Source organism: Vipera berus, assembly GCF_964194415.1.
Source record: "Vipera berus genome assembly, chromosome: Z".
Taxonomy (NCBI): Eukaryota; Metazoa; Chordata; class Lepidosauria; order Squamata; family Viperidae; genus Vipera; species Vipera berus.
Window position 1 is genome coordinate 59180304 of NC_138205.1, and position 15685 is coordinate 59195988.

A 15685-nucleotide genomic window follows, 5' to 3' on the forward strand; every position below is an offset into this window, starting at 1 on the left:
CTCCTATTATTCCTAACAAAAACAATCCTGGTTTGAAGTCTGTTTGTTTTTTAGTTGTCTTCTTCAACCATAGCCCAAAATCTTTTTGCTTTTGGGCATGTCCACTAGATGTGGTAATAAGTACCTGGCCTTTGTTTGCATTTCCAACAATTGTTGGAAGTATTTTAAAACATTTTTGCTAATTTCACTGCTGTCATATGCCATCTGTAAAACATTTTGTATAAGTTTTCTTTATATGGCACCGCTTTCGTTAATTTAACATTTCTTTCCCATAATTTTTGCCACTCTTCTAATTCTATATTATATCCAAAATTCTTTGTCCATATTATCATTGTTTCTTTTACTTGTTCTTCCTCCATCTTTAGGTTTAACAGAAATCTATAGTTTCTTGATCAACTTTTCATCTGTTTTTAACAGCACCTGATCAAATTCTGTCTGTCCCATTGTTTTTGCATCTTTTTGAATGAATGAATGAATGAATGAATGAATGAATGAACCTTTATTGTCAAAGTACAACCATGTATACATTGAGATTGGCTGAGCCTCCCTTTGTGCCCCCCCACAACTCACAGTGACAACAAACCCACCATCTTGTTATACCATGTGAGCTAATTGCACAACATACCAGCCTCGCAAGTCAATCATACATAAAATTATAAAATTATTTCCCATTCAAAAACCTAACACCCCATGGATAAAAGCTGTTCTTCAGCCTGTTGGCACGCCTGGCTATACTCCTGTATCTCCTACCCAATGGTAGGAGAGTAAAGAGATACCGACCAGGGTGTGAGTCATCTCTGTGAATTTTCCTCACTCTTCCAAGGCAGCGAGCCCTGCCGATGTCATCCAGTGGTGTCAGGGGACAGCCCACAATGTCTTGTGCTGTGCTCACCACCCTCTGTAATACTTTCCTATCCGCGGCTATCAGGCCAGCATACCAAACCACAATACAGTGCAAGAGGACGCTCTCTATAGTAGACCGATAAAAGAGGGTCATTAGCCGTTGTTCTACCCTGTTCTTCCGCAAGACCCTGAGGAAGTGGAGTCTCTGTTGGGCCTTTCTGCCCACCTGGGTTGTATTAACTTTCGAGGAAAGATCTTCACAGAGGTAGACTCCCAGAAATTTAAAGGAGAAAACTCTCTCCATACAGCCCCCCCACCCGATGTAAAGTGGGACAGGTTCCTCTCTTTTCCTCCGGAAGTCTAGCACCATCTCTTTTGTCTTACCGATGTTCAGGTGCAAATTGTTCTCTGAACACCATATGGATAGTTTTTGTACCTCCCCCCCTGTATGCTGTTTCATCTCCACCTGTAATAAGACCCATTACGATGGTATCATCTGCGAACTTAATTATCGCAGTAGATGGGTCGGACGATACACAATCATATGTGTACAATGAGTACAGGTAGGGGCTAAGCACGCAGCTCTGTGGCGAGCCAGTGCAAAGCTTCATGGGGGTGGATAAAATAGACCCGACTCTCACTGTTTCCAGCTGGTCCCTGAGAAAGTCTTTAATCCAATCACAGATGGGAGGAGGAAAGAATCAAGTCAGTCAGCTTTTCAATGAGTTCTTGGCAAAATGGTGTTGAAAGCTGAGCTGTAATCAACGAAAAGCATCCTGACATAGCTTCCAGGTTTCTCTAGATGGCTTGCTACAGAGTGTAGAGCAGTAGCTATGGCATCGTCTGTCGACCTGTTCCCCCTGTAGGCAAATTGATGTTTGTTGAAGTCCGGTGGGAGGCATGTCCTAAGATGTTGGAGAACCAGTCTTTTGAAGCATTTCATCACTACAGACATTAATGCAACAGGTGTATAAGTCATTCAGGCACTCAACTGCTGTTTTCTTTGGGACTGGGACAATGGTAGCTGCTTTCAAGCATGATGGTACACATGCCGTTTGCAAGGAGATGTTAAAGATCCTTGTCAGGACCCCTGCTAATTGGTCAGCACAGTTCTTAACCACTATCCCCAGCACCCCATCTGGGCCTACAGCTTTTCTGGGATTCACAGCCTTCAGCACAGCTCTCACTTGGTGTTCACACAGGGTGAGTGGCTGAGAATCAGAAGGCCGGCCAGCATATCCCGTTTGAATTTGCAAATATGGCCACCATGGCTAAGTCAATACCTTGTTGTTGTAAGTCTTGTCTGTCTTTCAATTTTCCTTCATTATCCAAAATATCTTTGTAAGTCACAACTTTATTGTAGTTAATTAAATTTGGGTAATTTGTTGCTTACAAAAGCTTCCATTGTTGAAAGCCACTCAGGCATCTTAATATAATTTTTTCTTTTATTTTTTCCCATTCTAAAAGAAGTGCATTCCTTATAAAATGATTTTGAAAGTATGTATTTTATTCTTTCCGTACCACAGAAAAGCATGCCAAACAATTTGTAGGTCATGCCCCTCTAGGTACAATAGTTTTTTTTATCTCTAAGCATTATCCATTCTTTAAGCCATGTTAAAATAGTTGCTTGGTAGTATAAAATCCAGTCCGGGAGTCCAAATCCTCCACTGTCTTTAATTTCTTGTAGCATTTTCACTTTAATTTTCGCTTTTTTTCCTTGCCAGATAAATTTCAGTATTATTATATTCAGTTCATCAAAGAAGGCTTTTCCCAGCCTTACAGGGATCATTTGAACTAAAAACAGTATTTTTGGTAGGATATTCATTTTCACTTTTGCTATTCTCCCCAAGATGGGCTCTGGGAAATGATTCTCCTCTCCCTAAGTCCAATTTCTGCCAGCTGGGGAGTCCAACAGGACTGAAAGTCGCCCCGTAGAGGTGACTGGCCAAAGGGTGAAATTTTGCAGTTCGCGGGTCAGCGGTAGGTGGCCCACTAGATCCAAAGGAGCCCTCGGGACCGGCAGGAAGAAAGGCTGACCACACTCATATGGTCTGCCATTAGCAGCTGATCATCGGAAACAAGAAACTGCAAAGCAAAAGCAAACAGTTGATCTCTATCTCTATCTTTCTCTATCTTCCACTGGCAAGTAGAAATGCCAGTTCTGTGAAATAGCATTTTAACATTTCAACAGCTTCACAGAACAAAGCCCTTAGCTCCAGGGATGAGGGGGTCTCTTTTTTTACCCCTCCCTCCTGAACTATAAGCGGCGATTTAAGCTTCTGGCAAACTAAAATTGACTTACCATATCAAAGTGAAGCTGTCTGAGGCATAAAAGAAAGATAAATTGAGAAGCTTTTGGTTCTATAGAACGGGGCTTTTTAACCAGTGGTATGGGTATCACCTGTGGTACATTGGCACCTGGCAGGTGGTACACGACCATCCTAGGGGAGGGGAATAAGATGAACAGGTGGCAGCACCCCACAAGCCTGAGTGAGACATGCTGGAGCTGCAGAGCTGTCAGGGCTCAGCCAAAGTGCCAGGATCAGTCCCAGGTTTCAACTGGAGCTTGGCGCTGATTCTGGTGCTTCTGAGCCCAGAAGAAGCGCCGATCAGCTGGAATGTTGCAGCATCTTCAGGGTCTTGCGATTTACATTCAGATGCTTGGCAACTGATTCATATTTATGATGGTCAGTGTCCCAGGGACATGTGAGGTGACCAAAACCTGCTGCAACCACCCAGCGGATGGGGGGGAATAAAAACCAAACACCCCACCCCATCCAACCCCGCTGCCAATGCTCAACAGAAATGCTCACAACAATGACAGGATTAAGAAGATTAAGATATGCCCAAGAACTCTATCAGATCATAGTCCAGTTTGGATGGAATTGGATAAGAGCATGGGGGAAAGAAGATCATGGAGATTAAATGAAAATTTGTTTAGATATGAAGAAAATGTGATAGAATGCAAAAAGCATATGCAAGAATTTTTTATTATGAATATGCATAAGGATACTCCCATTGAAATGGTTTGGGATGCAAGTAAAGCTTATATGAGAGGAGTGCTAATATATTTGAATAATAAACATAGATATAGATTGGAATATAAGCGTAAAGAAATAGAGGAGTAAATAAAGTTGAAAGAGAAAGCTCTTATTCTGAACCCATCTGATAAGAGGTTGAAAGAAGTAATTAACTTGCTAAGAGGACAGTTTGATATGTTAATGGCAGATCAAGTGGCAACTAATTTACGATATGCCAAACATAATACTTTTAATAATGCTAATAAGGCAGGTAGGTGGTTAGCTTATTTATTAAGGAAAAAACAAAGATCACGTAATATTGATAAGATAGAATATAAGGGTAAAGAGGTGTTTCAGCAAAATCTTATTTAAAAAGCTAATATAATTTATTATATGCTAGGGATATGGATAGTTACTTACAGGATGTGAGTATCCCAATACTTACACAAGAGCAACGGGAAGGGATGAATCAATTGATAACTGCTGAAGAAATTATTTTAGCAATTAAACAATTAAAAGTGGGTAAGGCACCCGGTACAGATGGTTTATCAGCTATTTATTATAAAAATTTACAATCAGAAATGGTGGAGCCTTTAAAAGAATTATTTAGAACAATTCAATCTGGAGGAGAAGTGCCTCCATCATGGAAAACAACATTTATAACTTTGATCCCGAAGGAAGATCAAGATCTTTTTTTTATTAGAGTTTTACAAAAAAAGATTTTACAATACATATCCCCAAAACCCACCCACCCCAAACCACCCCCTTCCCCCCCACTTCCCAGAGCTAAATACAGGATTATAGATATAATAATCATATTCTAACTAAAAATTATCCGTAATATAAAATTAACTAAATTCATAATGTGCTTTAACTCCCCTTTAACATAGATACATACAAAGTACTAACACTGAAATTAATAACAATATCCCTCTAAAATCTACTCATAAGCTAAATGGAACTTTTTAGTCCCATATTTATTCTGAATATAATCTATCCATCTCCTCCAAACTGAAATATATCTTTCCTGTGAATGATCCTTCGAATAAGCAAAAATCTTAGACATTTCTGCAAGATTCGATACTTTAAACACCCATTCTTCTATAGTAGGCAAACTATCCTTCTTCCAGTATTGTCCCACCAGTAACTGTGCTGCTGTTATCAAATTCAACATCAAATTGGTTTCTTTAACATCACAATCTACAACAATGCCCAATAAAAACAATTGCGGAGAGAACTTTATCTTTCTCTTAAAAATCTTTTGAATGTTCCACCAAATCTTAACCCAAAACACTTTTATATTTCTGCAAGTCCACCACATATGAAAATAGGTGGCTTCTAAACTACCACATCTCCAGCATTTAGACTGGAAGATCAAGATCTTGTTCAACTTAAAAATTATAGGCCTATATCGCTTTTAAATAATGATTATAAAATATTTGCAAAGATTTTAGAAAATAGATTAATGAAGGTTATGCAGCAAATGATTCATAGTGATCAAACAGAATTTATAAGTGGTAGACAAATGAAAAATAATGTGAGACATATTGTAAATTTATCAGAATTTTTGGAAAGAAATAATCAAGTCCCCGCAGTGCTGATCTTTTTGGATGCCGAAAAGGCCTTTGATCAATTGAATTGGCAATTTTTATTTAAAGTTTTGGAGAAGATGGAGTTTGGTGATAAGTTTTTACAACCTATTAGGGCAATATATCAAAAACAAACAGCTCAAATAATAATTGATGGTAGTTTAACAGAAGCTTGTAAAATTGAAAAGGGTACAAGACAGGGTTGTCCGCTGTCGCTATTTTTGTTTGTTTTAACATTGGAAATATTGTTGATCAAGATACGTGATTCAAAGAAAATAAAGGGAATTAAGATTAAAGATCAAGATTATAGATTGAAAGCATTTGCGGGTGACTTGGTAATTACATTAAGTCAATCAACTCAATCAGTTATAGATTTAATGGAAATAATTTTACAATATGGACAAGTTTCTGGATTTAAGGTAAATAGGCAAAAAACTAAAATATTGTCTAAAAATATGACTAAAGAACAAAAGGAAGTTTTAGGAAAACTAACGGGATTTGAAATAGTTAAGAAGATCAAATACTTGGGTATATCTTTCAGCTTCAAATGTGAAATTATATAAAAATAATGATGAATTGTTATGGTTAAAAATACAAAAAGAATTAGATAGTTGGAAAAAATTACAATTGTCCTTATTGGGAAGAATTTCAGCTGTGAAAATGAATGTTTTACCTAAATTCTTATTTTTGTTTCAAATGATACCTATACTTAAAAAAGACTCAGATTTGGAGGAATGGGAGAGAGGTATTAATAAATTTATTTGGGCAGGGAAGAGACCGAGAGTTAAACTTAAGATAATGCAAGATGTACGTGAAAGAGGTGGTCTTAAAATGCCCAATTTTAAATTATACTATGAGGCTGCGGCATTATCATCAATTAGTAATTAATTGGTTTAATTTAACACAAGGGAGATTACTGAATATTGAAGGATATGATTTGTTATATGGTTGGCATGCTCAAAAAATTAGAATATCATGCAAAAGTTCATTTATTTCAGTAATGCAACTTAAAATGGGAAACTAATATATGAGATACTCATTACATGCAAAGCAAGATAGTTCAAGCCGTGTTTTGTCATAATTGTGATGATTATGGCGTACAGCTCATGAAAACCCCAAATGCACAATCTCAGAAAATTAGAATATTACATGCAATCAATAAAACAAGGAGTGTACATAGAACAATATCGGACCTCTGAAAAGTATAAGCATGCATATGTACTCAGTACTTGGTTTGGGCCCCTTTTGCAGCAATTACTGCCTCAATGCGGCGTGGCATGAAAGCTATCAGCCTGTTGCACTGCTGAGGTATTATGGAAGACCAGGATGCTTCAATAGTGGCCTTCAGCTCTTCTGCATTGTTCGGTCTCACGTCTCTCATCTTTCTCTTGGCAATGCCACACAGATCAGGGGTATCAAACTCAATTTCATTGAGGGCCACATCAGCATTGCGGTTGCCCTGAGGGGACCGGGTGGGTATGGCCAGGGTGGGCATGGCCTACTGGGTGAGCATGGCTAGAGTGCGTATGGCCTACTGGGTGGGCATGGCCAGCTCTACATTGTTCGCATCAAGGGTGCCTATGGGGGCCTTGGCAGTAGTGGGACAGATCTGAGGGTCTCTGGCAGGAGGGTCTCTGGGCCAGGGCCAAGGCACTGGGGGCCGTTCCCTCACTGTTTCTAGGATGGCTTCGCGGGCCACATGAAACCACTTCGCGGGCTGGATCCGGCCCCCAGGCCTTGTGTTTGACATGTCTGCCATAGATTCTCTATGGGGTTCAGGTCAGGCGAGTTTGCTGGTGAATCAAGCACAGTAATCCCACGGTCATTGAACCAGGTTTTGGTGCTTTTGGCAGTGTGGGCAGGTGCCATGTCCTGCTGGAAAATGAAGTCAGCATCCCCATAAATCTCGTCTGCGGAAGGAAGCATGAAGCATTTTAAAATCTCCTGGTAGACGGCTGCGTTGACCCTGGACTGAAGCACAGTGGACCAACACTAGCAGAAGATATGGCTCCCCAAATCAACACAGACTGTGGAAACTTCATACTGGACTTCAAGCATCTTGCAGTGTGTGCCTCTCCATTCTTCCTCCAGACTCTGGGTCCTTGGTTTCCAAATGAGATGCAAAAGTTGCTCTCATCAGAAAAGGGGACTTAGGACCACTGAGCAACAGACCAGGTCTGTTTTTCTTTAGCCCAGGTAAGACACTTCTGATGTTGTTTGTTGTTCAGGAGTGGCTTGACAAGAGGAATACGACATTTGAAGCCCATGTCCAGGATCCGTCTCTGTGTGGTGACTCTTGATGCACTGACTCCAGCCTCAGTCCACTCCTTGTGAAAGTCCCCAACACTTTTGAATGGCCTTTTCCTGACAATCCTCTCCAGGCTGCGGTCATCCCTGCTGCTTGTGCGCCTTTTTCTTCCACACTTTTCCCTTCCACATAACTTTCTATTAATGTGCTTTGATACAGCACTTGGGGAACATCCACCTCCTTTTGCAATTACCTCTTGAGGCTTTCCCTCCTTATGGAGGGTGTCAATGATGGTTTTCTGCACAACTGTCAGGTCAGCAGTCTTCCCCATGATTGTGATTCCTACTGAACCAGACTGAGAGACCATTTAAAGACTCAGGAATCCTTTGCAGGTGTTATGGCTTAATTAGCTGATTAGAGTGGGACACTTTGAGCCTAGAATATTGCACCTTTTCACAATATTCTAATTTTCTGAGATTGTGGATTTGGGATTTTCATGAGCTGTACACCATAATCATCACAATTATGACAAATCACGGCTCGAACTATCTTGCTTTGCATGTAATTGTTGTTAGCTGCGAAGTTGTGTCCGACCCATCGCGACCCTATGGACAACATTCCTCCAGGCCTTCCTGTCCTCTACCATCTTCTGGAGTCCATTTAAGCTCGCGCCTACTGCTTCAGTGACTCCATCCAGCCACCTCATTCTCTGTCGTCCCCTTCTTCTATTGCCCTCGATCTTTCCCAGCATTAGGCTCTTCTCCAGTGAGTCCTTCCTTCTCATTAGGTGGCCAAAGTACTTGAGTTTTAGCTTCAGAATCTGGCCTTCTAAAGAGCAGTCAGGATTGATCTCCTCTAGGACTGACCGGTTTGATCGCCTTGCAGTCCAAGGGACTCGCAGGAGTCTTCTCCAGCACCACAGTTCAAAGGCCTCAATTCTTTGGCGCTCAGCCTTTCTTATGGTCCATGTAATTAGTCTATCTCATATATTAGTTTCCCCTTTTAATTTGCATTACTGAAATAAATGAACTGTTGCACCATATTTTAATTTTTCGAGTTTCACCTGTATAGTTCTGTGCTGGTTCACTCTTTCCTGTCAAAAACAGCATTTTTGTTGGGGATAATAAAACACATGTTTCTATAATTCCCCACCCTATAATTCCCCACCCTACTACTTTTAAAAAGTAGTAGACTACGTAAATATGATTGTGAAGAAAAGCTAAAATTTTGGGGAAATAATATTCTCTTGAACTATATGTGTAATACATGGAATTTCACATTTATTTTAGAAGATCCCTTGGAGACAAGCCCTAAATTATTGACAAAGGTTGAAGAATTTGGAGAAGTAGCAGGATTGAATATAAAAAGAGAAAAGATGCTTCTGGTTTGCGCACGCAGCGCTTCTGGATGTGCAGGAACAGTCCGCTTCCTGCCTTCTGCTCTTTCTTTTTTGGAGGACCCTGAAAAGGGTCAAAAATCACCCTGGAAGGGCGATTACCATGAGGGGGCCTTTCCTGTGATCGCGGAAGGGCGGCAGCTCTCCGCTTGAATCCGGGACAATCTCCTTTGGCCTGAAGAAGAAGAGACCGGCCATAAAGATGGCTGATCACTAAGTCGCTCCCTGCCAAAAGCACTACCTAGCACTAAGAATCAATCTGGAGGACCTGGGTGAGCCTTTACCTTTCCTATTCCCTTAACCATCTTCCTGTGGGACTTTCCTGAAAATCTCTTTCCCCATTTTTTGAAAAAATGCGAATATCTACTCTGGGAACAAATCTTAATGCCTTAAAGCTTTAAAAGAAACTCAAGTAATTCAGCAAAGAAATTAAACAATTTCATCTGTATTTACTAAAAAGCTCCAATTTTTTGCTGGGGATCCACTATCCTATTTTCTCTCTAACCTGTGAATTAAGGGGAAAAATTGGACTAATGCTAAAAAAGTTCTATATTAATTTGGAAAAAAAGTAAGTTTTTACATTGCATTTTGTATGTTATTGATGACATCTTGTGGCAAAACCTGGTACAGCAAATAAATTTCTTTTTTCTGTTGTGAGAGCTTACTGAATAACAGAGCTGTCCTTGACATTATTTTTAAAGATAAGTGTGGGAACACCTGGCACTGAAAATAACTCTTTCGGAGGTGGATAATCTTTGACTCTTATTAAAATAGCCTCCATGGAAGATTTAGCTGTAAATAATAACAAAATGGATGAATATATCCCACCACTTGACTATAAACTGATACTGGACACGGTTTTGGTAATGACAGAGCAAATTAAAGCCAAACTGCAAGAAAAATCTGACAACTTAAACCCACCAAATCAAATTTTGACTTTAAATGAGGAAGATAATCCAAAACCAAATAGAAGAAGTGGAAACTAACACTAAAATAGGAGATTTCAAAGAACAACAAATGCAACCTACAGAAAATCTTAAAGTCCAAACTTCAATGGCAACTACAAAACTTACAACTCAAAAAGCAACAGCACCTGAAGAAAGCAATACTAAGAGTGAAGACACTAAAGGCCTTCATATACACTGTATTGAGAATTCAACTCATCAAATGACAGTCATAACACCAGCTACTACTTTCTACCTAACCCAGATAGAATTGGAAGAAGAAAAAGACTTGACTGATCTAATGACAACTATATTACATCAATCATCAAAAACTGAATTATCAAAGCAAAACTACAATGGTTACAAAGGGGACACTTTCCTTGCAAAATTGACATTTGGATACGCTCCCTGGATTCAAATAAGGGGTATAGGAAGAAAGGGATACATTTGATAATTTAAAGATTCTAAAAGGGAAGCCTGATTGGCACAAAAGGAAGGCAAGAGTTAGATTTTAAAAACTGAACTTGTTTCTTTTGTGGGATTCCTAAAGATAGAGTATAAAAATACCTTTCAGTGGATTAAGGGGAATCTTTAAAAATATAACTGATTTTACATTTAGGTTCTGGATCTGTAAGGGAAAACAAAAGTAAGCTTTTAGAATATAATTCTGAACTATATTATAGAATTTGGAATGATATATCAAAAGATAGTATTTTAACAATTGATATATGGTTAAGACGACTTATAGAATATATTAGTTGTTACTTTTGAACTATATTATAGAATCTAGAATTCTATATATAAAAGATAGTTTTTTAATAATTGTTGAACGGTTAAGACAAAAAATATCTTTCTAAAAATTGGTGATTTGTTAAGATGAAAACTAGACTTTAATGGTAAAACATAAGAATGTTTTGTAATGAACAATGTAAGTATGGTAGACAAGAGAAATATTCTTTATTGAAATAGGGTATTGTGGGTTACCCAAAAATTAAGCTTTCTTTTCTATATTATAGGCTATTCTAGAATATTCTATTGCAATTAGATAAAATTTTAAAACAGGATATTGATATGTATTAGTGAAAATATATTGAAAATTTTTGTTAATTGACTAGGTTACAACTAGAAGTGTATTAACTTGACTATTTTGACTATGTGATAACTAAGGGAATCAGAGAGGGAATCCCTGTTGATGCAACCTGAACTATTTACAACTTGTTATTTGTTATTTTGACTACCCAACCACCGTATTGCTTCACAAATACATGTATATGGATTTGGGGTGGGAGCAAACACTGTGAGAGTTCAGGCTCCCATTCTCTGCAAAAGAGGATAGGTGCCTGAACTCCCATGATATTACAGGGACCCAGGAGCTTCCATCGACTCTTCTCTCCCTCAAAGGCAGAAACCATGGCAGAGAGGAGACAGATCTTACAAGGTAAGTGAGTCCTGCGCAGCAGGAAGGGAGGGAGAAGCATGAAGTACCTTAGTGGGTTGGGGAGGCCTTGGGAGCCTGTTCCATCACTAGGCCCTCCAGGGCCTTCCCCACCCTGAGATACCTCATGTGCACTTAACAAGCTGTGCATGTGTTAACGAGCAGGGACTGATCTCGTTCGAGATGTGAGATTCACTCCCATGAATTCTCAAGTTACAAATGGAATTTTTTTTTTATTTATTTATTTTATTTCCGTTTATATCCCGCCCTTCTCCGAAGACTCAGGGCGTCTTACAAGCTTAGCAGTAGCCTTCATTCTATGTATATGCCTGCTTATTAGGGCTTTCACACACACCCCAAGCGGCATTATTACAAAGTCAGCTTATTGCCCCCAACAATCTGGGTCCTCATTTTACCTGCCTCGGAAGGATGGAAGGCTGAGTCAACCTTGAGCCTGGTGGGACGCGAACCTGCACTAATTGCAGGCAGCTGGTGTTACTTAAGGAGGCATTAGCCCACTGCTCCATTCGTAACTCGAGGACTACCTGTAGTAATAGCGCAATATTCATTTTTCTAAATGGGCTAAATTAGGCTACAAACATGAATCCTCTTACCTCTCAGTGTCATTGCAACATTCTTTCCATAATTCATGGCTGTCAATTGCAAATAATATAGTTATGGAGATAGAGCTCTTCTCATCTGAATTACTTAATCTAAAAGAGAAAGAAGCAAAATAAGCCTTTTCCCATTGTTTTATGATATTGAGCACCAAAATCTAATATCTCAGGCTTAGAGGATCTATTCTCATTTCAGTTTGGTTTCTTTTTTTCTTTTTTTGCATAACAAATGAGCAAATTATCTTCACATACAAATTTAGAATTTCTTTCAGCAAGGCTTGTTTCAATATACTTCCTTCAACCATGCTATGTCTCCTGCCATTGGTGCATAGCTACTGTATATCTTTTAGAAATTCCCAAGGGCAAACTGCCCTATAAATTTTTAAGGCCAACTATTCCAACTATATATATGAGATAGGTTCCTAACAGATATGTACCAGCATCCTTTGAATGAAGCAGAGGAATGGTATGCTTATCCTTCTAATTATTCCATTTCCATAGCTGGATACTACCAAAGTTAAATAATCAGACCTTCACATTGACTTAAAATCACAAAACAAATTGATAGAAACCTCAGAAAGGATGTCATGGTATTTATTTATTAACTAAATTTATACGCCACCCATTTCACTATCAAAATATCTTTGGGTTTAACACAAAGCAAGAATATAAAAACATTAATTATTAATAAAGTATCAGTTTGTACAAGTCTTATTGTTTCCAAGAAGAGCTGTAAGAACCTGCCTCAATCCCCCCTCCTAAGAAAGCAGAACTTTTGGAACAGCTTCATTCCAAAAGGAACTTTTATTAGGAGAAGTTGACAGCAAGCATAGAAGGCAGGATCTGAGGGTTTCCTGTGTGAAACATTAAGTTAAAGGAGCAACTAGCAAAACCCCACTCCAATAGTCCATCTGGTCAGTTCAAATGAGCCAATCTGCAGGTGTGAATCTGCTGTGGGAACACTTCATGTCTTTTCACAGCTAGAGATAAGCCAGATGGCCAAAGGTGCATTCCATTCTCTCTCCAGGCTGGTATGATGGGAAATAGTTCAAAGAGAAAGCAGATAGAGGGAAGTGGAGAGGATGCATTGTGGCGACTATAGTTAAGCAAAGAAGATATACCATAGCACCCATGGCTTCCCCCCTCCCCCCAGGAGTATGGCAGAACCCGCAGGAATAAAGAATAAAGAAATCACCCCCCTCTCCAAATAATAGAGTTCTGAGAAGAGCTAACATTCAATTAAAAGATAGATATCAGTAGCAAATAAGCAAAATCTTTATTTTCCAATTCTGTTCAGAGAGGCACAGGGGAGCAAATCACATAATGTACAGTAATTGTTCCTGTATTCAAAGCATAGTAGTTCTGCCTAAGGCCAGTCTTTTTTGCTGGCTGAGTCCACATGCATAGAGTATGCCTCATAACCATTTATATTAACTTCTTATTAGCTCTTCTTCCTACTCTAGGCAGTTATTTCACAGGAACAATATCAGAATATGGACTTTATCATATTTCCTTGTTGGTAAAATTTGATTGATATATTGTGCCTGTGGAATTTAAAGGATTGCCTCTGTTGGCCTCCTTAAATAACATTAAGTAAATCATTGCCAGGAATTCTAGCTAATTTGTAAAATGTCTTCTTAATGAAACCATTCCTAATATCTTACTAATATGCATGTCTATTGATGTTGAGTTACTAGGATAGCATTCCCTGTTAAAATATGTCATTCAGTCATATTTATTTTTTTCATAAGTTATGTTCATGCAAGTCTGTATAAAACCTAGCAATATTGTTTACATTCTTAGGCAATCCTGATCTGAAAGACAAAGAGGACCAGTTTGGAAGAACTCCTCTCATGTATTGCATCTTGGCTGATAGGCTAGACTGTGCTGAGGCTTTATTGAAGACAGGAACAGATGTTGATAAAGCTGACCATAGTCAGAGGACAGCTCTCCATCTTGCTGCACAAAAGGTAACTAAATAATATTAAAAACTTGGATGTGCATACTGGAATCAGCAATTCTGTGTACCTAAGACAACCTTATCTGCATTTCTCAGATAAAAGTCATCCTTTGTCTTCTTTGTTACCTTAAGGCAAGTTATTTTTGGAATTAAATAGAATACTTAAAAATAGAAGGCTTTAGCAAGGAGTTGTTCAAAATTAATATAAATATTCACCAGTTCTTTGGTAATGAGCAAATAATTTGAGGGATTACGGATGGGAACCCCCTTGCTATAAGTAATATATGTGACTGGAATGGAGGTGTGGGTGGAATCTAAGTCAGTATGTGATGCAGCTACTAACAATGTTAATCTATCTCAGGATATATTAATAGGACCTTAGAGTCCAGATTAGTGAAAGTAACTACTGCATTTCACATGTTAACACATTTGCTGGAGGAAAGTATTATTAAGAATTAGGTGGAAAAAATGGGGAAGCTGAATAGCACAGTGGATTTTTTGTATTTGTATGCTTTTTAAAGAATTGCCTTTCATAAACTATAAATGAGTCATTAATTTTAAAGGATAATTAGTACAATGGATGGTGTAAAAATGGTACTACACTAAAGACATTTTGTGATGTCGACACTATTCATTAATTGCAATCCTTTTATGCCCTGTGTGAGTTTTCTCCATTCAGACCAATCATTCTGACATCTGTAATTATGAAGACCTTTTAGAGATTAGTGCAGGCCCACATGAAAATCATCACAGATACACTGCTAGACCCCTTGCAGTTTGCCTACTGGGGAAATAGATTGGCACATGATGCTATTAACATGGCACTGCACTACATCTTACTCTATCTTGAATCCCCAAAGACCTATGCAAGGGTCCATTTTGTAGACTTCTGTTCATCGTTCATTAAAATGTTCTTTTACAATTTTTATTCCAACCTTTACTTGATATGCAAAAAATAGGTAATTATCTGCAAAGTCAACACTTACCTAAACTTTCACATGCTCAGAGACAATTATGAACAATCTAGTAACTGCCTTTGAAATATCAAAAGCTATTAAAAATGAAAACAGGTAAAGCCCAGGTTCAAGATGGTCGCACAAGTCAATATTATAAAAAATTTGAGGCCCAACTCTTACCGCCGTTAAAAGACATAATGAATGGTGTACTACAGGAAGCAAAGATGCCTCAAACCTGTAAAGAAGCCAATATTGCGCTACTATCAAATGAGGGTCAAAATGTCCTGAGAATAAAAAACTATAGACCAATTTTCTTGCTAAATAATGATTATAAACTTTTTGATGCAATATCAGCAGAAAAGTTGAAGGAGGTTTTACAGGCATATATCCATGAAGATCAATCTGACTTTTTGCCACAAAGACAGTTAAGAGACAATGTGAAGATGTTTTGAATATTATTGAATAGTTAAAATACTATAGTGAAAAACAAGCAGCTCTAAAAGCAAACAAAACTATGTGAAATTCAAAAGGGCATGAGCCAAGGATGCCCCTTATCCTTTGTTGTTTATATTGGTGCTGAATGTTTTGAATAAGGATATTAGACAGGATGAGAAAATAAGCATAAATATTAAAAAGCATTTTTAATTCAGAGCATTTGCCCTCAACTTATATTTTGC

The 15685-nt window shown here is 38.4% G+C and overlaps 1 protein-coding gene across 1 annotated transcript in view; it reads left to right on the forward strand.

Moving 5' to 3' along the window:
• Positions 1-15685, forward strand: part of INVS (inversin) — a gene marked incomplete at its 5' end in the record, with an annotated part of 338003 nt that overhangs the window by 4292 nt on the left and 318026 nt on the right. Inside the window, 1 exon segment of the mRNA XM_081345332.1 lies at positions 13896-14062. Within this exon segment, the coding sequence (XP_081201458.1) occupies positions 13896-14062 (167 nt within the window).